Genomic DNA, 25,296 nt, shown 5'->3' with positions numbered 1-25,296 from the left:
ATCTTCCGTATCAATGTTTGGATGGGCCATTCAGTGGACAGTTCATTAAGCCGAAGTCTACGTTTGTTATAAAAGTTTGCGCAACTTTAATATTGGAGTTAGTGGTGCTTACCGTGTCATATTAACAAAAAGGTTAGAGCAGATTTCTATATTTTTTCTAAATAGTTGAACTTATTCAGTGCAATGAGTGAACGGTTACCTTGAGGAAGTCTTAAGCGGTTGCCCTACCCAGATAAGAGCCTAGAAGTATAATAGTTGTCCAAAAGTCCAATCTTTTTTAGGGTTTCGTGCACTGTAAAACTTTATCAAAATTGGTTTACTGTCTGTCTTTCTGTATATCAAGTACATTCTTCTTGCACCGATTGAAACGAAATCCGATAGACATACGTGAACTCTGAAATCCTAAGCATATAGTAAGTGCGACAATTTTATGGGAGTGGCAAATGAAGGATCTAGACGAGTACTTACTCGAAGAGAGAAATTTAGAGGAGCAACTTACAGCCCGCGGTTCACATACAATTTGGCCTGTTAGTTACGCCTGAATAGTATGCATTAGACTGCCGGCCGTAATGTGGATAGAAGGCTCTGGCCTGTCAGTTTGGACTCTTCAAGCGGCCGGTGATCGAATGAAAAATGACTCCACCATCCGCCCAGACATGTTTAGGCTGTGAGTGAGAATTTCTTCTTTGTTTAAGATGTAAATAAGAATTTTATGGGCATTTTTATCGCTGGTGAACATTTTTCATAAATCTGCATGCAGTTGGTCTTTAGTTTTTACTGTTCAGGCGGTCGGCGGTCGGCGATCGAATGAAAAATAATTCCGCCAACCGGCGAGATATGCTTGTTTCAGATGCGAACGAGGACTTCATGTTCATTTAGGCTGCGAGCGATAATTTTAGTGGCATCATTATCGGAAATGAACATTTTTGTGCATAGGGAAGGTGAATGCATTTGGGCACACAGTGTTGGATTCCCGGTTTGGTACGTCGGACTACCAACTAAACACCCCCCATCGTCAGAGAGCTAGTCTAGAACCGTCTGTCACATTACTTCGGGCTAGTCCCCGAACTCTACCGCCTTGCAGAGCCTTCACATCAGGGAATTCATTTCACCAACAGGAGGGGAGAGGAGGAAGGGAACTGTCAGCTCAAGGAACCCCCCGCTATCCGGCTCCTCCACCGGTCGAGTTCTATCTTCTTAGCAGCGAGAAGGGCCCGAACGTAATGGGCAACACGGCTCCACCTGTCCCCAGTCCTCAGCATCTCTTCGACAATGTTGTCTGGAGAGAGATCGCCTGTATTTAAATAGAGCTGCTGACGAACCCCACCCCATCTTGCACAAGAAAAAAAGTGTGGTGGGAGTCGTCCACAACTCCATTGCAAAACACACAATTCGGAGATCGCGCCTTTCCAATCTTGTGCAGTTAAGACTGAAAACTTCCATGCCCACTTAAAAATTGGGTAAGGAAATAGTCAGTCTCACAATTTTTCCGATTCAGCCACCCACCTAAGTTTCCGATGAGCCGCGCAGTCCAGCTACCTCTAGTTTCATTTTGCCACGAGAGCTGCCACTCGTCTAGATTGTGTTGCCCTTTCTTCGCGAGCAACCACCTCCCTTGGCTCATCTCTCTTGCGCTTGTATATGGCTTGACGCTCCTTAGCAAGAAGGGCAACCGCGAAGCTCCCGTCTCTGTACTTGCGCGAGGGGTTTACCTCCTTGTTAAGAGCGCCAGCCAGGAGACGTCGTCTGCTTGACGAAGGACCCCCAATGTTTGCCATTAGCCTACTTAATGCCGAAACTCTAGCCGCAGCCTTGTTCGCTGCTGCTTTGATTTGCTCAAAAAAGCTCATCTTTAAGTCAAGAGTCGAGGTACTTTACCGCTGATTTTGATTCGATTATCGACTCGTCGAACGATATGGGACGCAGGGTCGGAATTCTCTTTTTAGTCAGGATGACTACTTCGGTTTTTTCCAGTGCAATGTTGAAATCATTACTAGTCATCCATCCGCTTATCCGTCGCATCAATATGCCGAGCCTGTTTTGCGCCTGTTCGACAGTGCGTCCAGCAACAAGCGTTGTGACATCATCGGCGTAGCCGACCAGGCGCGACTCTTCTCGCATGTCGAGTTTAAATAGACTGTCATAGGTAGCGTTCCAGAGGTCCGGCCCTAGGATTGATCCCTGTGCTACCCCCGAGGTGACCTCCATCCTAGGGCCGGACCTCTAGGGTTTCATGGAGCAGGGAGCGGTTCCTCAAATAGTTCCTCAATATCCGTAAGAGATAGTTCAGCACGTGGAAAGTATTGTCTAGCGTGCCTAGAATGTCCTTCCATCTTACAGAATTAAAGGCGTTTCTGACGTCAAGTGTTACGAGAAGCACTATCCGTCGAGTTCGGCGGCTATGTGCCTCTGCTCGTCGAACGGTGTCCACGACTTGCATAACAGCATCAATTGTGGATATCCCTGCTCTAAAACCAAACTGCCGATGAGATAAATCTCCGGCAGCGCGTATCGCTTCAGCGAGTCTACTTCTGATGAGCTTTTCGAGCACTTTCCCAGCAGTGCCAAGCATACATAATGGGCGGTATGAAGACGGCAATTCGGGGTCGCCTTTCCCTTTATGAATCAGCGCAAGCCTCGCAACCTTCAATATTAAAATTAAAATGAAAGTACGAATTCGGTTTTCATTTAGAATCCGTTCATTTTCTTGATGTGCCAAAATACAGCAACAAAAGAGGTGAAAATCTTTTTAGTTTTGCTAATATAAAAGTACTATTTAGCACCTTTTTGACAGATTTTTTAGTACCAAAATTTTTCCTTTTGTTTCTCACTATTAATTACAATCAAAATACAGTTATGCACTAGTGGAAAGGACTGATGCCAAATAGTTATAAATACGTCATTTATTTGTGCTGCGACATTACGTAAGGACATAAAGTGACCACCTCCTGGGCGCTCGAGCCTGAGCCTAATCTGAAGGGACCCGAATTTTTCTTTGAAATTTTTGCAGGGTATTCTGGAATAGCTAAGTTCACGATCTGTGTAACAAAAAAGAATTCGATTCTAAATACCTTCTGGGTTTTGACTGACCACATTGACGAAAGTGGGTTCATGCCCTAAATCGAGCATGTTCTGCTCCTACTAGACTTTCTAACCGTCTAACCATCGATATTATCATTAAAATCGATGGTTACCCCTATCTCGTAGAGTAAATGAGCAAGTAAGTATCCGAAAACCTCCACATATCCGGACTTGATTTGAAATGGGTCATTCACCAGATTGGAGGCCCTTTGAAATCACAATGCGGAATACTGTTTCTAACTTTCATTGGCCTGCAATGAACCTGCAAGCTCGAAACTCTAACAAACTACGTTTCCCTTGATAAAGTATACAGCGTACATGAAGTAATTGATCGGATGACTGATTGCACCATTTGTTACTTCAAAATATTGCAAAATAATTTTCAAATGTTACACATTATCTAGACGCAGGTGCCACGCCCCTTCGCTGGCCTTGAGACGGACACTAAAAACGTGAAAATCGAAATCCAGTGGAATAGTCGATAGTCTATTTATTTGATTGTCGATTCTCAGGAAAATTCCCGAAGATATGATATAAACCCGCGTCGGCTTCGATAGAGAACGTCGACTAGAGTTGGGCGAAACATCACTCTACGTCTTCTTTTTCTTCAGCCTTTGTCCTGTTCATAAACGAGGACGGCTCTCATGCGTCAAGAACCCTCAACCATTTCATGACAAGGCCGGAACCCGTGCTGCGGCGTCGCCTGCGGTGGACGCCCTAGCATTTTTCCGAGGCGTGTTACTCGATCCGGTCATGTTATTTCTAATGACAGTGGATGCATTTTGTTGATGGGTCTCACGGGACCTGTCACCATGAGATATCAGGTAGGGTTTAGCATAGTGGAATAACTCCAGCTATACTTTATTTATTTATTTCCCTTATCTCAGCGTTTTATTTTTGTTCTACTCAGGATAGTACAAAGTACGTTGCCTCAAACCTTTCTCCTTTTCCTGGGCTTGGGACTAACATACTATGTTAATAGTAATACCATATCTCTTTTTGGAAGAAGAGATATTGCAAAGTAATATCACAAACATCACCATTCATTATCTTATATCATCATTAGAAGCAGCCGATGTTACCAAATATTATTTAACACTAGATTAATTAGCCCTGAATTTACAGATTACATTCATAGCGTAAAGTGTACCACAGCGCCAAATAGGTCAGTAAAGGATGAATAGACCTTTAAGGCAGAGAAGAAGAAAAAGAAAGGGTTCCATATAAAATATTAGATAGTAAGAGAGCAGCAAAAGAGAAGGGAATCATGATTAATTATCTTCGTTTGGCATAATTGAAAAGTTGTCTATAACGCACAAAATCGAAATCATCCATCCAGCCTCGGCCGCTTGGTCTAAATAATATTACATAGTCCAATGGCATACACAATCATTTTCTAATTCAAAGCTTTGTAAAGTTTGTTAATATCTGGATTGCGCTTGGTAATACAGATGTGATATTACACTTTAAGGTTATATCACTGCTATGATATTACGTACATCCCCTTTCGATCTCTAGTGTGGGCTTAATTTTCCCATTGATGAATTTTATTTTAGTTTTATAAGTTTTTTGTTTACCTTTATTTAAATTTTCATAATTGATTGTCATAGTGTTAATTTTTACCAGGGATACTATTAATAAATTTCATTTATGTAGGGGTTCCTTTTGCCCCTTTTGTCAACCCTGATTGAAACTACTTGCCACCTAGCAACCCGAATCTACCCTTTGCTAATTAATCGATCTGTTTTCCCTAGTTTCCTAAAGTTTGTTCTGATTCATCGGGACTGAAAGTAGTAGAACCTTTTTTGATAAATCATAAAATGGATACATCATATTCGAAACAATTTTTCTATCAAAATATGTCTGTGCAACACAATCCATGTATATATTCATTCCCCATTGTTCCTTTCGAAGCAAGCTGATGAAAATTAACAGTGGTTTTGTTATTAACTGCTTGCTCCTCCTGGAAGCCATCGGAGGTTAGGGAGTTCATTTTCGCTAACATTATAAGCTCAGATTGCTTTAATAATAATACTGTCAAAATAAACACTAGAGATCGCTCTAGCCCTTTTGTTTACTATGTATCTTGCGAGTTAGTTAATGATTTATTTAAGAGACGACGGAAAGGAAAGAAACTACAAAAAGCAAGATATTTTTAGTTAAATATGCTCCCAGCGGAGACGACGTCAATTCCGCAAGGTTATTTATATAACATGCAGATGCTAAGCTGGGTTCGAAGCGATGTGCTTAATATCATCCTCAGTTGAGAGGATAGTCTATTAATCTGTTAAAAAAGGAAAAATACTGCACTTTGAAGTTGACAATTTCACCTATAAAAAATACAAAATAGCGGCTACCCCGGCCCAGCGCTCCAGCGGTTTCCCACGAAAAAAAGAACTTTTGAGGTGTTAAATCTTTACGAAACTACCTATATGTAATTATAATATAAAAAAAAAATCTTTTAGTTACTTTGCACTGCACCGACCCCATTTTAGATAAAAAAAATTCTTGGAATTCTCGGAATTAGGTACAAGTGTGTTTTGTCATTTTTAAAAGAACGAGCCGTACAGTCTTTTGAATACGATGCAATAGAAGTTAACGAAAAAGGATAAAATAAAACCCCAGCGTAGAGAAATTTGGTATTTGTTAAACATTCAAGATATGTCGAAACAGTGACCCAAAACATCAAACTTGAAAAACACGCCGTTGATAGTGTTCAATTATCCAAAGATACTCAAAGCCTACCACAATCCTCGGACATAAAAAAAAAAATTAAAAAAATTATAATTATATAATATCCTATATTGTCGTCTATACTGATGCCAAATTTTGTGTTTCTATAATAAATTTAAGGGGGGTTTTCGGTAAATTTCTTAAACATGGTAATTCACTGTTATTTACTTTATTTTTGCAGATAGCAGAACGGGATGTATTGTAAGTCCTAGATTACATATAGATGCATCACTCTAGGTTCTAAGAACACTTTTTAGGAATCACACTTTTAACGCTATCTCTCCTGTTTCACACAATATTAGAAAAAATCGACCCCTTCCTTGATAACTCACACGAATTAGGTCACCTGCCCACCGCAACCTATTCAGTCGGATTTTATGAGACATTCCGAACGCAATAGTTTTTGTAAGCTGAAATGGGCTCAGTTGGCAGCCAACAATAATGCGCCGATTTCATCGTCAAAACTGTTATCGGTTGTGATTTTCGACACTAGATAGGAGAAATTATCAACGGTCTCAAGATTGTAGTCTCCCATCTTTATTGTTCTTACTTGACCAATGTGATTCGATGTTGTCGCTTCTTTGTCCTTTGGTGCTGACCTTACCACTATGTATTTCGTCTTCGTTTCATTAATGTGCAGCCCATGATCTCGCGCCGAATGCTCGATCTGTTTGAAGTTAGACTGTATACCTCGCGTTGCTCTTGACATGATGTTGATGTCGTCAGCGTAGGCCAGCAGTTGGGTGGACTTAAAGAGGGCGAAGCCTCTTGCATTGACATCTGCATCGCGAATCACTTTTTTCAAGGCTAGGTTAAAGAGAACGCATGATAGGGCATCCCCTTGTCTTAGACCGTTGCTGATGTTGACTGGTGTTGAGAGTGATCCTGCTGCTTTTATCTGGCCTCGGACATTGGTCAGGGTCAGCCTAATTTTTAAGGTTTTGTTTGTAAAACAAAACCTTATTAAAATCGGTTTACTGTCTGTCTGCCTGTCTGTCTGCCTGTCTGTCCGTCACACGCATTTTTCTCGAAGACGGTTATAGCGATTGACACCAAATTTGGTAGAAAGGTGGGAACTGTGAACGCTCACGCAATTATCGAGGTACATCCTCTTACGACGCATTTAGGGGGGGGGGGGTCCCCATATATGCAAAAGGGGGTGTACATTTTTTTTTCATCAAATATAGTCATGTGGGGTATCAAATTAAAGGTCTCGGTTAGTACTTTTCAAAGCCGGTATTAGTTTTGACTTTTGCTGAAAAGGTGAGGAGTGCGGGTGGTTGAAAATGGTCATTTTTTTAACGAACCCATTCTCAGGAACTGCCCAACCGAAAAATCTGGAAAAAATCAGGGGGCTGCCGCTGTGTGGTGCCTAGGCTCCGAAATACCCTCCATATCGATACCTGTTCAAATAAAGTTAATAATAGTATATTACTATAATTTTTAGTAATTGATAGGAAAACCCACCTTAAGTTCACCACAGAATCACAAAATTTTACAGCAATGTAGGCTGTAGTATAGATCATAATCCTGCCAAATTTGGTGAAAATCGCACTATTACTAACAAAGTTATACTAGGTCAAATCTGCGCCCCTCTGCAAATTCAAGACAATGAATGTCAATATCACTTGAAAGTGGCTATTTTCACATAATATATGCATATTTTACGTACTACATGCTAATGGGACAAATGCACACCCAAATCTCTTTATAAAAGAAATACACAAAACCTTTCATACCTGAAGCGTCTAGCTTCCGGTTTCCCGACTTGTTATTGTTTTTACTTGATGAATTACACGAACCGTTCCTTCCACGCTTGGAGGTGGCAGTATTTGTCCATCGTTTTCGGTTGGCGGGACCTCCAACTAGTTTATATTTTGGTTATTGAGCAGCTCATCAAAGTACTCAATTTATCGCTCTAATATGCCTATTCTAGCGGAAATCAGATTTCCCTCTTTGTCTCGGCAGGATGGGCATTGAGATGTATTAGGCTTAATCCTACTGACCTATTGGTAAAACTTCCGCTTACTCCTTGCTTCTTTCGAGCTCACAGGCCTGTTGGTTCTCCCAGGCTTCTTTTTTTTCGTCTGTGAAGTCATAATAAGTCTCTGTGCGTGCTCCCGTTCTATGAGAATGCAACATTACGATCCGTTGTTAGCTTACTTTCGTCGTCGAACCAGCGGCGACTTTTTTTGCGACTGGGGCCAAGTATGTTTGTGGCCGTATCAATGATAACGCTCCTCAGGTAGCTGTGAAGATCATTTGTTGATGCTTCATCTCCAGTACATCTGTTAGCTGCAGTTACTGCGGCATCCATTTTCCCTTTATAGGTATTACGGAGGGCGCCATTGGGAATGGCTTCAGTATTCATTCACATCTAATTGCCAGAGGGGATTGTTGGTGGTGTTGTTTTTCGAGCCTGGAGCACCATGCCAACGTGATAGTGATCTGAATCTATATTGGCCCCCTATATATAATATTTTGGCATTCTTCAAGGCTGGAAGGTGGCGGCTTTCAACCAACACAGGGTCAATTTGGTTTAAAATGGTCTTGTCTGGAGAGGCTCATGTATATTTATGGATAGCTATCCCCGTAAACCAGGTACTTCCAACAACCATTTCGTGCGATACTGCTTATTGAATAATCCGCAGTCCGTTATCATTGTTGTGCTTATGAAAGCTGTAGGAGCAAACGTATCGCTTGAATACGGGCTCCGTCCCTCACTGTTAAATTCCCCAAATGTATTTTTATACGATATTTGAGACATACCCGGGCTCAACTGTTTCGTTCTAGGTATCCTTATCCGTCTCCTCTGTAGGGGCGTGAACATTGAGGCTAGTATTTCCAAACGTACCTACCAAACGCAGACTGCACAGCCTTTTGCCTAGGTTTTCAAAGCCGGTAACAGCAGGTCTCATTTTTTGACTGACTAAGAAACCTACTCTGAGCACACGGTTTACTGGATGTTCACTATAATATGTAGCGCAGTGGCTCTTCTCCAGGAAACCAGTGCTTGTCCAATGCTTTTCATTCAACGGAACTGTTACATCAGCCTTATTTGAGGACAGCGTATCGGCTAGCAGCTGAGCGGCATTCGGTCTGTCTAGGGAGGAGACGTTCCCCTCCTGTCCGAAGTTTCTTTCGTAGCTTCGTAACTTCGGTTTTCCGTGTAGGGTTGTAAGCCCTACTTAAACCGCAACCTGGGGAGCCAATTTGTACAATTCGTTTCGTTTTTAGGCGCGAGAGACTCGTCTTTATCCTTCTCTGTCTGCATCTCTTCATCAAGAAAGAACTTCCAGTGGGAGTGGAGATAGGCTTTGGTAGGAGAGCTGTTGGTGTTGGTTCAGCAGGCATTTCCCATCGTGGGTACCAATCCACGTTTCGCCTTTGTTTTAAACTTAACCTTAAAAACATTGCCTACTACCGTATATTGTACATAAACTACACTCGTTTATAAATTGATCTTACGGATATTTCTGATAGACTTCATGCGCAAAAGTATACAGATGTATCATACATATGCAGAATGCATACTGCACAGCAACAAATTTTTTTCGTGGCTATCCATCTATTGTTAGGGTTCTGTGTTAATAAACTTATTAAAATCGGCTTACTGTCTGCCTGTCAGAAGCGGTTGCTTCTGTTAATATGAAATTTGGTGGAAATGTGAGAACTGTGAAACCCCTCATATGTAGTGAGTAACATTGTTCTAGGTTGAGTTTAAAGGGATTGTACATTTTTTTTCACCGAATCTTGTCGTGCACCCCACATGAAAGGCCTTGATTATTACGGGAGAGGAGCGGGGAGGGCGGGAACTGAAAAGGAAAATACCTTCCATGGGCCCGTTCTCAGAAAATACCCCGCCGAGAAATCTGACGAAAAAATCACAAAGTTGTCACTATATAATGGATAGGCATCGAAATAATATTCTATTATTATATTAACTTTATTTAAATAAGTATCGGTATGGAGAGGCCACCATATTTCTTTTCAGATATTTGGAGAAGGGGTCCATGAAGTAGCTGACCATTTTCAAAACCACCCTGTTATTAGAGAATTAGCCTAGAACTGTCTGACACATTGCTTCGGGCTAGCCCTTCCGCTCTCCCGGCTTTCGGAGCCTTCAAGTCAGGGAATTCCTTTCACCAACGCAAGGGGAGGGGAGGAAGGGAGTTGTCATTTCGGGGAACCCCTTACCGTCCAAACCCTCCTCCAGTCGAGTTCAAACTTCTTCGCAATAAGAAGAGCCCGAACATAATGCCCAATACGATTCCAGCTGCCAGCGCTATTCAGCATCTCTCTGGCAATGTTGTCTGGAGAGAGATCCCCTGCGTTTGAATAAAGCTGCTGATGAAAGCCGTTCCACCTCTCACAAGAGAAAAAGGTGTGTTCAGCGTTGTCCCCCACTCCATTGCAGAACACACAGGAGGAGGTCGCACCTTCCCAATCCTGTGCAGGTAAAACTGAAAACATCCATGCCCGCTTAGAAGTTGGGTAAGGAAGTAATCAATCTCACCGCGCATTCGATTCAACCACGGGTCTAAATTGGCCAAGAAAGTTGCCACTAGGTAAGGGTGCGTTGACGTTCTTCACGAGCAACCACCTCTCGTAAGTTCTCGCCCTTAGGGCGATAAATAGCTTTAAGCTCCTTGGTAAGGAGGACAAGGGTGATCACTCCAGCGATTACCATCACAGCCAGATCGAAGATAGTGCGATAAGCGAACGCCATTCGCAAAGCTCCCCGCCTCTGCACTTGAACACGCGCCTACGATGCACCTCCTCGTGAAGGGCATCAGCCCATATCTCCGTGCCGTAGAGCAGAACCGACTGCGTTGATCCCATAAGGAGACGTCTCCTTATAGATAAAGGGCATCCAACATTTGCCATTACCCGAGTCAAGGCCGCTACTCCAGCTGCAACCCTGTCCGCTTCTGCTATGATTTGCTCAGAGGAGGTCATCTTCGAGTCGAGCATAAACCAAAGTATTTAACCGCTGATTTTGACTCTATAGTTAACTGGCCGATCGATATGGGACGCAGGGTGGGGATTCTTCTTATGGTCAAGATGACTACTACGGTTTTTCCCAGCGCAAGGCTGGAACCGTTAGTAGTCGCATCAATATGCCAAGCCTGCTTTGCACCTGTTCAACAGTTTGTCCGGCAACAAGTGCCACAACGTCGTCTGCATAACCGACCAGGCACAACTCTTCGAAGTCTCAGCAAACTATTATAAGAAGCGTTCGAGAGGTCGGGCCATACGTGCTACTCCCGACGTGATTTCCATTCTCCTTTGGCCCTCTAGTGATTCATAGAGCAGGGAGCGGTCTTTCAGATAATCATTCAATATCCGCAAGAGATAGCTTGGAACGTGAAATGAGTTTTCTAGTGAGCCTAGCACATCCGCCCGTCATACGGAATTGAAGCATTTCTCATATCAAGTGTTATGAGGAGCACTATCCGTCGAGATCGGCGGCTGTTTAACTTTAATATTAATTTCTTTGCAAACCACACTTTTAGGTACACCGGAACATAGACTGGGTTTTTACAATCAATACTCGATATATTTAACCATTAGACTTTATTAAATAATTTGTGTGACTTTATTAAATAATTTGTGTGACTGTGACTGTATGCTCGTTAGAGGCAGAAGAGAGTCTCGCTTCATGTGTTTCTTTTCTGCCCCTAACTCATGGCACACTTTTCTCGCCGGTCCTCCACTCCCGTGGCGAGCTCCGCAAAGTGGATAGATCCGCGCCATCTATTCGTTCGCATTCGCAACATTCGAAATAAATTTCGAATGCTGCGAATCCTGCCGCGCCACATCACTCCGCCCCCAGATGAAACCTAGGGGTTTCGGCGACTGATCCCGGAACTTCGTTCGCCGTCAATCCACAAAACGGACACGACGCTGCTTCGGGGCGCACACGGGTTTCAGCCTGGACAGAGAGACCGCCCTCCTGCGTCCACCGATCTCGAGCTGGAAGAAATGTTCTCCCCGCTCGAGAACGCGGTACGGGCCCTCATATGGAGGCTGCAGCGGCTTCCGGACGGCATCCGTCCTGATCAGCATGTGCGTGCATGTGTCCAGTTCCTTGGGCGAACAAGCAGGTATGGACGAGTGTCGAGTGGGTGGTGGCGCTTTGATGCGTCGGAGATTGTCCCTCAGCAGACGCACCAACCCCGACTCCGTAAGACCCGATCTCTTGTCGAAGACCGGATCGCTTGGGAGTCTTGGGTTCTCCCCGTATACCAGCTCTGCGGGGCTGGCAGCAAATTCCTCTCGTCGGGTTGTACGTAGGCCGAGTAGGACGAGAGGCAAGACTTGGGACCAGGACGGATCGTCACGTGCCATAATGGCGGCTTTCAGCGTCCGGTGCCAACGTTCTAGCATCCCATTGGACTGCGGGTGGTATGCAGTAGTCCGCTGGCGTTTAAAACCAAGGAGTTAGCCTAACTCGGAGAAAAGGGTGGACTCAAATTGCATTCCCTGGTCAGTGATGACCACTGCAGGGACGCCAAAGCGAGGTATCCACTCTCGACAGAGGGCTTCGGCACATGATTGCGCCGTAATGTCTTTCAGAGGTATTGCCTCAGGCCACCGCGTAAACCTGTCGATGATTGTGAAACAATACCTATAACCGTGCGAGTCCCGCAAAGGCCCTACTATGTCGAAGAGTATCGTGTGGAAACGCTTGGTAGTGCAGGGGAATGAGCCCACTTCTTTCCTTACATGCCTGGAGACTTTACACTTTTGGCATGCGATGCACTCTCTGGCCCAGGAATTGATATCCTTGTTCATGCAGGGCCAGAAGTATTTTCCGGTGACTAACCGGTTTGTTGTCCTGATGCCGGTATGCGCCAAGTCGTGAACTGCGTGGAACACTTCCTTGCGAAATGTGGCCGGAATGTATGGCCGAGGTCCCTTTTCCGAGTCTTCGCAGCAGAGAGAGAGGTTTGAGTCGAATATGGGCAACTCCCGAAATTTGTATTTGGGGTTGGATTTGAGGCTCTGAAATGCTGCGTCATCCTCCTGCGCCTTGGCAATAGCCGAGAAATCGAGTGAGGCGGGGATGTTAACCTCGGAGACACGAGGCAAAGCGTCAGTAACTATGTTGTCCTTGCCGGACACGTGCTGGATGTCTGACGTAAACTGGCTTATAAAGCTCAGATGACGAAGCTGACGAGGGGACGCTTTGTCGGGCTTCTGTTTCAAAGCATACTTGAGAGGCTTATGGTCCGTGAACACTGTGAACGGCCTGCCTTCTAGGGAGAAACGGAAGTATTTGATGCTCAAATACGCGGCGAGCAGTTCGCGATCGTAGGTACTGTAGTTCCGTTGAGCTTCGAGAAAAAGCTCAACGGCTGCCAAACTTGATCCACCTTTTGGTGAAGGGCAGCACCTACTGCGATGTCAGAGGCATCAACAAAAACGGCTAGGGGTGCACCTTGCAGAGGGAATGCCAAGAGTGTAGCGTCGGCCAATTGTTGACGGGATTTGTCAAACGCGCAGATAGCCTCTTCAGACCAGACGATATCTCGTGTGTCCTTAGTTTTGGGGCCAGACAAGTACGCGTTCAAAATGGACTGGTGATGGGCGGCCTTGGGCAGGAAACGACGGTAGAAGTTCAGCATGCCCAAGAACCTCCTCAACTCCCTCACTGTCTTTGGACGCGGGAAGCTTGTTATCGCTTGCACCTTGTCTGGGTCGGGCTGTATTCCTTCAGGGGAAATGAAATGGCCGAGGAATCTCACTTGTTTTTGGAGAAATTTGCATTTCTCAACGTTTAGGACTAAACCGGCCTCAAGGAGACGTTGAAAAATGCACTCGAGATGGGCTAAGTGCTCAGACTCAGTGGAAGAAGCGACCAAAACATCATCCAAATATACGAAACAGAACTCGAGGTTTCGCAGGACTGAGTGAATGAACCTTTGAAAGGTTTGCTCCGCATTGCACAATCCGAAAGTCATCCCGGTGAACTCGAAGAGTCCAAAGGGTGTGCATATTGCCGTCTTTGGAATATCTTCAGGAGCTACTGGGATTTGGTGATAAGCCTTGGTTAAGTCCAAGGTCGAAAAGATGCGGCAATTCGCGACGTGATGCGCAAAGTCGTGGATGAGTGGAATTGGATATCGGTCAGGAACAGTCTGCGCGTTTAGCCTTCTGTAATCCCCACATGGGCGCCATTCGCCGTTTGGCTTAGGGACCATATGCAGTGGGGAAGACCAACAGCTGTTTGAGGGCCTGCAGATACCCTGTTGAACGAGTTGTTCAAACTCTTTCCGTACAATAGCCAGTTTCTGGGATGGTAGAGGACGCACCTTCGAGAAGATCGGGGAACCAGTAGTGATAATGTGGTGCTGCACATTGTGCTTCACTGGTTTGGAGAGACTACACTTTGTAGTAATCTGGCTGAACTTTTGGAGAAGTGCCCGAACAAGAGAGTCGGTAATGTCTTCTAAAAGAACGGAAAGATTATTGCCTGGGTGAGATACCATATGTCCCGACGAATTAAGGTTGGTCGTGGAATCTATAAGAGACTTGTTTTGCAAGTCCACCAGCAATCCATAGTGACACAGGAAGTCTGCGCCTAGTATGGGGAAGCCGACATCCGCCAGGATGAAACGCCACGAAACGCCAAGACTCACGTCCACCTGCCTATACCCGTACGTGTTTATGCGGGAGGAATTTGCTGCCGCAAGTTTGAGCGGTTGTGGGAAAAGTTGATGTTGCCGAGGTACGGGAAGAACCGAAACCTCCGCACCAGTATCGATGAGGTAGCTGCGCCTGCTGAGGGGGTCGAAAGTAGTTAGGCGACATGGCGCTGCGTTCTGGGTGGCCGTCGCGAAGACCCCCCGCGGACCTAATTTTTTGCGGTAGGAGGGAATCTACACGGTAGCGTACATCTTGTCGCTTTATCCCCGAATCTGTGGTGGTACCAGCAAATCCCTCGGTCCGCGGACTGTCCTGACGACCTGCTACCTGATCGCCCTTTTCGGGTGGCAGACCGCGAGCGTGCTCGCGATCTGGTGCCCGAACGCTGAGCGTCCAACGTCGCCCGCATCTCGGCCACACTGGCTGTTAAAGCGACTATCTCGCGCCTCAAGTCGCTCACCTCATCCGACCGTGGTTGAACGGCCGCCATGGTTAGGCGTACGTACACCTCCAGCACCTGGTCGGCCGTCGCTGCCAGTTCCTCCAAGGAACCGGAGAGGCAAGCGAGGATCGCCTGGGTGCCCTCCGGGAGCCGTCGCAGCCAGAGCGACTTGATCAGGTCATCGCCAATCTTGCTCCCACCCAATTGCCTCATTTCGCGAAGCAATTGGCTGGGAGTTCGATCACCCAACGTTAAACCCGCCAGCAAGTGGTCTAATTTTGCCGACTCGCTTGCCGACGGGCGCCTGATCAACTCGCTCTTGAGCTGTGTGTACGATGCCGACTTCACTACGTCGGATACCAGAAGAATAGACTCCTCGTCCAGACCGACCACCGCGTAGTTGAAGCGGGTCGCGTCCGATGTGATGCCGGACATTTGGAACTGCGCTTCCAAATGCACGAACCACAGCTCCGGGTTCCGCCGCCAAAACGGAGGAACGCGTATGGCGAGGGCGGTCACTTGCGGGTCCGATGGGCCTGCCGCGTCTTTACTGTCAAACGACATCTCGAGTAACAACAAAAAAAAAAAGTAATAGTTTTCAATGAACACCCGGTGAGTTTATGATGAAACGCGGTGAATTTTGCTCCGACACGGCAGGCCGCACCCACAAATGCACGCACGAACAGAGAAATGACGACCGAAGCGGGCGCTCTCCAGCGCAGACCAAAAACACCACCAAGGAAAACGGAGAACCCGCGATGTGAGACACCTAACGCCGTCTCTTGCAGCGATTTTCAATTATTATTATTGAAATGTTATCACAATTTTAACTTTTAACAATTAAATTTGAAGATTGATTGCCAAATAATCTATAACCTAAGTTGCTGCTGCCAATGTTGAAAGGTGGTCGCGCTCGTTGAATTTCTGATGCGGCAATAATGCTGGTGTCAGCTACGTTTGAGATGGTGATGGCTGCGGCTGCGGCAGTGATGCTAACGTCTGGCGCTGCGGTGCTGGCGTCTGGGGCTGCGGTGCTGATGTTTGGTTAACTTGATAAAACGCGCTCGAGATCAGAGGAACAAAACGAGTCATCTGAGGTATCGGCTGCACAGGTTGTTCAATAGTTATGTTTACAGGTGAGGGTCCAGCCTCTCTTTCTTCACTTTGGATACTGATAGTACTAGGGCTTTGTGCTCTTCGGAGTCACCAATTTAACTTTAATATTAATTTCTTTGCAAACCACACTTTTAGATACACCGGAACATAGACTGGGTTTTTACAATCAATACTCGATATATTTAACCATTAGACTTTATTAAATAATTTGTGTGACCTTATTAAATAATTTGTGTGACTTTATTAAATAATTTGTGTGAATGTATGCTCGTTAGAGGCAGAAGAGAGTCTCGCTTCATGTGTTTCTTTTCTGCCCCTAACTCATGGCACACTTTTCTCGCTGGTCCTCCACTCCCGTGGCGAGCTCCGCAAAGTGGATAGATCCGCGCCATCTATTCGTTCGCATTCGAAACATTCGAAATAAATTTCGAATGCTGCGAATCCTGCCGCGCCACAGCTGTGTGCCTCGGCTCGATGAACCGCATCTACGACCTCCATAATAGCAGCTACTGTGTATCTACCTGAACTGCTTAGGGAATGGTTCCCGGCAGCGTGGATCGCTTCAGCGAGTCTACTCCTGATAAGTTTCTCGAGTACTTTCCCGGCCGTGTCAAACATACACATTGTTCGGTATGCAAACGAGAGCTCCGGGTCTCCCTTACCCTTGCTGATCAGCGCGAGCGTGGCCACTTTTCAGCGACAAGGAAAAGTGCCCTTCTTCAAGCAAGCGTTGAACAATTGTGGCCGTTGGTGGAACACCAGTCCGTAAACTTCCGCCAGGATGCTATCAGCACCTGGCGCCTCCTTGTTTTTCATAATGAGAATCGCTTTTCGAGCTCTCTCATTGCGAAAAGGGGGGCAATCCTCGACACTTCCTGCGCTATTGACATCAACTCCTACAGGATATCTGGGGAACAATGCCCGCACAATGCGGTAAATCTGGTTGGTACTTAGTAAGCAGGGCCTCCACAGAGCCCCGATTTTCCAGGCGACAAACTTATAGCCAAGTCCCCACGGGTCCTCATTCATCTCGTTGACAAGGTTCTGCCAGCCGCGAGCTTTGCTTTTATTTATAGTTTTACGGAGTTTCCTTTTTATAAATCTATGTTTCGCCTCTAGGGCGGATGCCATCTTGTTGGCGTGCAAACGTTGTGCGTCGGCAATTTTTGCCCTACCGGTACATAGAAGGCTTGTCACGCCTGAGATCCCTCTGACGGCATGGAAGCCTCACATGCCGTCGTTATCAGGTTCATCAATTTACGACAGTATCAGCTGTGATACTACCACCCCCCGAAGCTTCGACGAACTTCCCGATGTTCACCCTCGCGACATTCCACAGACAGGGAAAGCGCCGCGTTGGTGCTCGGCGGCAAGTAGCGTCAACCACTTCGAACGCGATATACTGCTGATCACTTGCCGAGAAGTCTAGGACTCGCTACCAGTCCACCGATGATGCCAGACATTCCGATGCAAAAGTGATGTCCTTCACAGCCTGGGCGTCCGGTTTTCGCTGCCATTTCCAGAATCCGTTTCCCCTGGAGTCTGACTGAGGCATGACCCATTCAAGGGCCCAGCATTAAAATCACCGCCTACCAGATTCGATTCTCTGTGCTCGAAATGGTGTCTCCCAGAGCATCAAGCCGGCACCAAAAGTCCGGCATCGGCGTCAGGGAAACGCTAAGAAACATTATCCCTAAACTCCGGATCCAAAGCAGCCTGTTCCTTCGGCCTTCGGCAAGAACACGAAGTCGAACGTCGTCCTGGACCCAGATGGCAGCGGTGTCCGATAAGTCGAGATGCCATGAGAACGGGTAATGCTCGCTAATTAGCACTAGATCAGCATTTACTTCCGCAGCGAACTGTACTAGCAACTGGTGAGTGGTTGCACTCCGGTGCATGTTAATTTGTAAAATGAGGATCATGCCGTTCGCACCCTAGCCCTTTCCAATTCCGTCCTGAAAGTTGGACACCGTCCCCAGCCCGCAGTGTGTGCGACGCTCTCACCAGACGTGCCACGATCCCTGCAGAGAACGCAACTCTCGTTTTCATTCTAGGTTTTCGCTTGTTGATCCACTTGGCCGCATCTCCGGCATGCTGTCCTCCTGTCCGATCCCTTACAGGTTACTGACGTGTGCCCATAGTCCAGACACCTATAGCACTTGGTGGGGATTATCCGCATTTGCACTCTGCATTCTACCCATTCAAATTTCGCTGCTCGGGGACTTTCACCGCGGCGAGCTTTTGTGCTTCGAGCATTTACAGAGGTGATTCCTACCCGGGCATTCACACTTTATCGACTCCTCCACTTCGACCTTTTTTGTGTGAGGCAGTTAAGATCGCGGATAGAGAGCACATGGGCTCTAGACTGGAAACAAGATCGTTAGTCGTCTTTGGGCCCAGTTCGACGAGAACTCCGCCACTCCTAGTTTTCCGTATGGAAGAGACCTCCTTTGTCTTCGGGTCTCATCCTGCAGCGGTCTAGTCCTTCTTCCTTTCCTCGTCTTTTCAGCTCCTGGCTTTTGGCTGGCAGCCTCCTTGTCTTTGGACAAACTTGTTTCTGGCGGCGCAGTCAGTTGTTTCCGTTTTTCCTTCTTTACCCTCTTTTTTTCGGCCCTGGAAGCTACTTCGATAAAGTCTCCTTCTGGCACGTCATCCTCTTTCCGCTTTTCCCATTTTTCGGCCCAGTTGACGCAAGCAGCGTTCTCAGCAGGGAGTGCCACTGTTTCTGCTGTCCAATCGTCTACCCCTGCTCTCCACGTTCGCCTATAGGAGGAGATGCCGTCCAATAGTTCCTCTAGTGCCATCAGCTCGTTTCTGATGCCTTTGCTGACTTCCTCTGGAGAAACGTTGCCGACCAGATACGCTTTCCTGATGAGTCTTTCCTCTTCGGCTCCAGCTAGGGTGGCCGACTGCATTTGTACTCGGTTTGTGCCCGAATGCATCCGCTCTGGACTAGCGATTCGGACTGAGTTTTCCCCTGGAACAGGGGCACTATAAGGTATTGGAGTTGCCATTTCCGCATGGTCAGTTCCGACACTTGATACGGCTTCCTCGTTATTTGGGAGCCCCGGTATCACATCGGGTATGTCAGCCCTCGCTGCCTCTCTCGCTGATGGCTGCGGTGAGTGACGCATTTTTGCGCTACGCCCAAATGCACTCAGCTCTACCTCTTTCCCTTCTCTTCTTGGTGTTCGCGCTGAAAGGATGTGGATTTCAGATACTTATTCATGATGGGTTTCCCCCGCCGATAAAAGACAGAGAAACGGAGAGACAGTATGCCAATTTAACCTGGAAAATTGAAAACACAGTACACTAACCTCTTAATCAAACAAAGTGCTGGAAGGAGGAGTTACTCCTCTATAGTAATCTCACCTTATTTTTCTTTGTTGTAAGTCCCATAATCGACGGAAAAGAGACGAAAATATTGCGAAGACACTCCCGATTCGCATGATGAAGCCATGGAGCCAGATTCGCATTTTAAGGTCCTGTGTAAACCAAAACCTTTTTAAAATCGATTCACTCTCTGTCTGTCTGTCACATGCACTCTTCTCCAAAACGGCTGAACCGAACCGAACGAAATTCGGTGGACAAATGGGAACTATGAAACCCCACGCCTACAGTCAGTAACATAAATTTAGGTAGAATTTAAAGAGGGGCTCCCCATACATGCAAAGGGAGGATTTAAAAACTTCTTTCACCGGATATAGCCGTGTAGGATATCAATTAAATTCATCCTAGAACCGCCAAATATTGCACCAATTTCATGGAAATCTTCACATTAACGCTAAAGTTATAGCAGTTCAAACTTAGCAATTTCACGCGAATTTACTGCAGACGTCATAATTAACGAGAATAATTGACATTCGCGAGAAATATTAGAGTCGCATACATAAGTAAAATTTAATGGAAATCCGACTATTAGTGTCAAAGTTAGAGCAGTTCAAACTTATCCATTTCGTGTGAATTTAGCGCATCCTAAGCCACACAAATAAGATGCTGACGTCATAAATAACAAGAATAATTGACATTCGAATGAAATATTAAAATTTCATTCATGAAGAATATACTTCTCTTCAGCCCTTTTTAAGGTTTTGTGTAAAACAAAGCCTTATTAAAATCGATTCACTGTCTGTCTGTCGGTCTGATAGGCGGGAACTGTGAACGCTCACGCGTACAGTGAGTTACATCTTGTTTCGTCGAATTTAAGGGGAAGTCCCCACACATGCAAAAGGAGGGTATACATTTTTTTTCACCAAATATAGTTTTTTTTTACCAAACATATATATGTGGGATACCAAGTGAAAGGTTTCGGTTAGTACTTTCCGAAGATGGTCTTAGTTTTGACATTTGTTGGAAAGGTGGGGAGTGCGGGGGGTTGAAAGCGATCATTTATTTAATGGGGCCATTCTCAGAAACTACCCAACCAATCGTACTATTACTAACAAAGTTATAATAGATCCATTTGTTACCTCTTTGGAAATTCAAGATTTTGAATGTCAATATCACCTGAAAGTGGATACTCTTACATTATATATGTGTATATTACGTGTTACATACTAATAGGACAAATTCACAACTCAAATGTCTTTATAAAAAAAATACACAAAACCTTTCATATTTGAAGCGTCAAGCATCCGATTTCCCGACTTGTTTGTATTTGTTATAGGTTATTCTTCACATGTGCTAATGATACAAAACTCAGAGCGTGAACCGTATGAGGTTGACTTTATCAATACAGTTCTTTCTGTCAAAGGATTTCTGAAAAATAGAGGAAAATGAAATTTTTAGCTACGTGACACGGAGCTGTCATGCACTCGTCGCTCCTCACATCTTTTTCTTTTTGTTCAGCCTTTCTTCTGTTCACAAGCGGGGTCGGTTCGTCGTGATCGGTTTCGCCATTTTATTTTATTTAATGCCTGATCCGGATGTAATCGCGAGGCTTTTAAGTCCCCATCCAGCGTATCCAGCCACCGCTGTTTCGGCCGGCCTTTTGGTCGTTTACCATCGACTTCGATGTTCAGGCCAATCTTAGCAAGCGAATTCCCGCTAACGCGAATTACATAACTATAACATCTCTCCCAGTTTTTCCACGATGGGTCCAACCCCATATCGATCGCGGATATCCTCCATTGTCTTTTATAGTTGGCCAATACTCAGAACCATAGAGAGCGGCAAATGGACAACATTGGGGCAAATTTTAGATTTGAGACGTTCGCTGATACGGCGATCACAAAGACCACCAGGTGTGGAATACCACTTCATCCAGGTTGCGTTAATGCGCGAGGCAATTTCATTGCGCCGTTCTCTATCGGCTGATAGCATTGAATCGAGATATTTCAATCGCTCAGTTCTGGCCAGATTACTATCATTGACAGAACTGAGCGATTTAAATATCTCGAGTCAATGCTATCAGCCAATGGAGAAGTGCGTTATGCTCCTCACATAGAGAAACACAAAACCTTTTATACCTGATGCGTCAAGCTTCCGGTTTCCCGACTTGTTTTTATTTGTTTTTGCGATAGGATAGGTGAATGTATTTACGCATATTTACTCTCGGAACGATACGCTGTCGGGCTGCCAACTAAACACGCTAGCCCCCGAGCTCTCCTGCCTTTCGGAGGCTTCAAATCAGAGTATTTCTTTGACCAACTGGAGGGGAGAGGGGAAGGGAACTCTTAGTTCTACGACCCCCCTGCCATCCAGTCCCTCTATCGACAAACGACATGTTCCATTTTCCAGACTAGCTTGAATTTGAGCACCCTTACATAACATACATACTAACACAAAATGGAGAGGGATGTTTATTTTCAAAGTTTTGTGCGAAATAGAACCTTGTTAAAAGCAGTTTGTCTGTCCATTTTTCTGTCTGTCCGCCACGTGCACGAAACGAATACTCCTACTGCTACTATGCGGTGTATAGTTGTCAAAATTTTATCTGTACTGATATCTGTTCAAAAAAAGTTAACAACAGTAAACTACTACATCATAAATAATGATAAAGTAATATAGGCTATAATATAGAACATAATTCTACCAAGTTTGGTGGAAATCGCACTATAAACAGATCAAGTTGTCTCTTTTGTGCAAATTCCTTGTAATCTGGAGATTTTGAACGTCATCACACTAAAGTGAATAGTCGGTTTGGGAGGTATGGTACGGTAAATAAGTAAAATTCCACACTTTTATGGTATAAGAACTACTCAATGGAACTTATACATATTAAGACTATAAGCACACGAGTTTAACTTTATTATAAAAATGATAACAGGATTGGGATTTTACAGAGTGTGAGAATAATAGCGAGATATCAAATTAGGAACTTGGCGCGCTCGACGAATTGATGTGCTAGATCTCGGTGTAGTAAAAACACTGAACTCATTTTAACATTTTTAAGTCCCTTTATACAGTTCAATTTCATGTGTATTGTAAGTGTCCGTTATTCATAGATTCGTTTCTTTCCGTATGCTGATGCATGTGTTTGGAGAAAAATGTAAAATAAGAACCCGGTGTATAATATTGTTTAAATATGTCCGGAGCAAGTTCCCGTAAAACAATAGATTAGAAAGTGTATGCATATGTTGTATGAGGAAGCTCGATAAAAATAAAATGATTGCTTTTGAGAAACCAGTCTATTAATAAATATGGCGATAATTAGATTTATTTTTTGGTGTGTACAGTGTTCGTATTTTATGTTTAATGTAGTTTTGATACATTTTATTTGTTGTATACTTTTGTGGCGTGGACGCTACAGTCGGATATACTAAATACACACGTCTGTGTTTTGGTCTTTCAGAGTCACGATGCTGGTTGACTACAATAATATCAACATTCCCCACTTTATGGACTCCAAGTTTTTTGAAGCCACATTTAAAAATGGCTTTCCCGGGAAACTCATCAAAGTGAAAAATATATATTTCACAATGGGCCCCAAACTGGGAGAAAATTATGGCAGTCACATTTACAGAGCAGACGCAACATATAACGATGGAGAATCGGAGGACAAAACGATATCTCTAATCATAAAATCTCTCCCAATGGTCAACTTGGGGCTCATTTCGGAGAAATGGGATTATTTACTCGAGAACGCGATATATACATAAATTTTTTGCCGAAAGTGGAACGCCTACTTAATGGTGTAACTATTGCTCCAAGGTAAGTTGTTGATCAGTACTTTCAAAGAAACCAGCGTCCACAGCTCATTTTCATTATAGATTTCTGTATTATACTGCGGAGCCAGTGGAAACTTTAGTCGTCGTGGATGCTTCACCCCTTGGATATGTACTTGCCGACCGCGTTCGCGGCTTAGATGAGAAACACTGTAGGCTAGTCTTCGAAAAACTAGCTGAATTTCATGCAGCTTCAATGGTTCTCTCGAAAGAGGTAATGCACGTGGAGGCTGAAATGAAAAGGATTGATTCTTTCGCGGAAAACGTAATGCCGAAAACATTTAGGTTTTATTCCTGCATATTCGATACTTTTGGAACATTTTTTTTTTGCTGCTGCTGTTTCTTCTTTGCTAAGAAAACTAAGAAGAAAATTGGTTTTCTTTTACTTATATTTCAAAATTTACTATGTACATAACGACAGCAGACATTTTCCAATTACAGCAACCAAAGGAAATGAGTGAAAAGTTCAGCAAAGATAGGCTTACGGATGATCCGGACACGATTGAAAATATGTTGGTTCAAAATTTCACGTATTTTGCCAAGGTGGTGGAAACGTGGTCAGGCTTCGAGGACACTTCGAAAAAACTCCGCAGATTCATTTCAACAATCCCGCAGAACATGGTCAAATGGTGCGGACCTTCTGACGAAGAAATAAAGGTCCTGACTCACAATGATCTATGGGTTAATAATATGTTGTTTAAGTATAAGGATGGAGAACCTGTCGATCTTTACTTTGTAAGTTGGCTATTATTCGTATTAAATTTTGGGTTCAAAATGAAACTGATGCATTTCCTTTTTAGATTGATTTTCAGCTGTCGGTGTATTCGAGCCCTGGTATCGATTTCACCCATTTCTTGTATACGAGCCCCCAGTTTGATATTTTGAACCAAAAACGAGATTTGCTGATCGAGGGGTACTATAAAACTTTCAAGTCAACTTTAGAGAATTTAGGATACAGTCCTATTCCTACTTTGGAGAATATTCTTGAAGAAATTGAGAAACGAGAAAGGGTTGGTTTTATGTGGGCCGTGGTGAAGTTGTTCCTAATTTGCATGGATCCAAGTGAATGTGGAGAGAACAGTTTGGAAAATTTGAATGACAAAGCCAAAGGAGAGAAAATTCGGGAAATTGGAATGTCCACGAAAAGATTTGTATCTACTATGCAATATGTTTTGAGAAGAATGGAGAAAATCGGTGTTTTGAAATAAATTAGGTATTCGCAAGCAATACATTCCAAATATTTTATTTGTTTAGAAAGTTATTAAAATGCGTCCAATGCCTACCTCTTGACTATTTAGTCACCCAATTTGCACGATTTTGATGATGATTGCTCCACCCTAATTATTTATATTAAGTGAATATTTTTGGATTCTTCTATATCACCCACATCATCTCGCGCTAATTTTTGCTACAGTTTAGTTTCTCTCGGAAGTGAGTAGAAGCCTTTGATATTATGATAAGGGGCAAGGAACTAATTTCATCAGTAAAGCTATGTAACCGTTGTTATAACTTAGTGGGATTGGGTGTTGGTCCGAACACAAATACTGCAGCTGCACTGAAGTGTTCCGTCAACCTGAATTTAGAAGCCTCTATGTTAACCTGGCTCAGGAATGTAAGGAGTCCTTTGAACACTTGAGCACAGTGTCTCATGCGTCATTTTTAAAGTTTTGTTTGTAAAACCCCCGACTCCCCTGTCGTTTGGAACCAATGTAAGGCATTATATCAAGGGGCGGAGTCAGCTCATTTTAGCTTAGTCATACTTCGTACTTCTCTATGCGGCGCACAGTGCTTCGAATGTATGATGACAGTGGACAAAAATCCGAAACTTTGTAATCTTATAGGAAATTTTGAGCTGAACAAAAAAGTTCTTATAAACATGGGGTCGCAAATGCTTTCTTAGAGAGGTATAGTGTAATTTGTCTGAAAAACGCTTGTTTTTCCTGTAGGAAACGTCAATTGTTCATTTAACTTTTCTATCGTATCAATCTCCTCCAAGAAAAAAAGGGATTTATTGGCCACAAATGAATTTTTAATTGATTCAGTACTGGTATTGCTGAAAATTAAAAAAAAAATGTTCAAGCATGAAGTTTTGGTAAATAAAAGTAC

At 44.3% G+C, this 25,296-nt stretch overlaps 1 protein-coding gene across 3 annotated transcripts; it reads left to right on the top strand.

The window, feature by feature from the left end:
- Positions 1-24,408, top strand: LOC119657949. Of its 3 annotated transcripts, XM_038065143.1 has the most exons (6): positions 1-132; positions 5,996-6,015; positions 22,818-23,176; positions 23,236-23,404; positions 23,632-23,925; positions 23,991-24,408. In XM_038065143.1, exons 3-6 carry the CDS (start codon positions 23,088-23,090, stop codon positions 24,396-24,398), a joined length of 960 nt encoding a protein of 319 aa, XP_037921071.1. In that variant the 5' UTR covers positions 1-132; positions 5,996-6,015; positions 22,818-23,087; the 3' UTR covers positions 24,399-24,408. The 3 variants fall into 3 exon arrangements, with proteins under 3 accessions (XP_037921071.1, XP_037921069.1, XP_037921072.1); XM_038065141.1 differs by lacking the exon at positions 5,996-6,015 and having other exon boundaries at positions 5-132; XM_038065144.1 differs by lacking the exons at positions 1-132; positions 5,996-6,015 and adding an exon at positions 617-667.
- Positions 24,409-25,296: the final 888 nt, after the last annotated feature.

This window comes from Hermetia illucens, chromosome 5 (genome assembly GCF_905115235.1).
Source record: "Hermetia illucens chromosome 5, iHerIll2.2.curated.20191125, whole genome shotgun sequence".
In the NCBI taxonomy this organism is placed as follows: domain Eukaryota; kingdom Metazoa; phylum Arthropoda; class Insecta; order Diptera; family Stratiomyidae; genus Hermetia; species Hermetia illucens.
Note: the sequence above shows the minus strand (reverse complement) of the source record. Positions and strands in the feature narration are given on the sequence as shown.

Coding starts and splice junctions, on each gene's coding strand:
- LOC119657949 (XM_038065143.1), top strand. CDS start 23,088: ATGGGATTATTTACTCGAGAACGCGATATATACATAAATTTTTTGCCG. Junction 23,177..23,235: donor GGTGTAACTATTGCTCCAAG/GTAAGTTGTTGA, acceptor TTTTCATTATAG/ATTTCTGTATTATACTGCGG. Junction 23,926..23,990: donor AACCTGTCGATCTTTACTTT/GTAAGTTGGCTA, acceptor TTTCCTTTTTAG/ATTGATTTTCAGCTGTCGGT.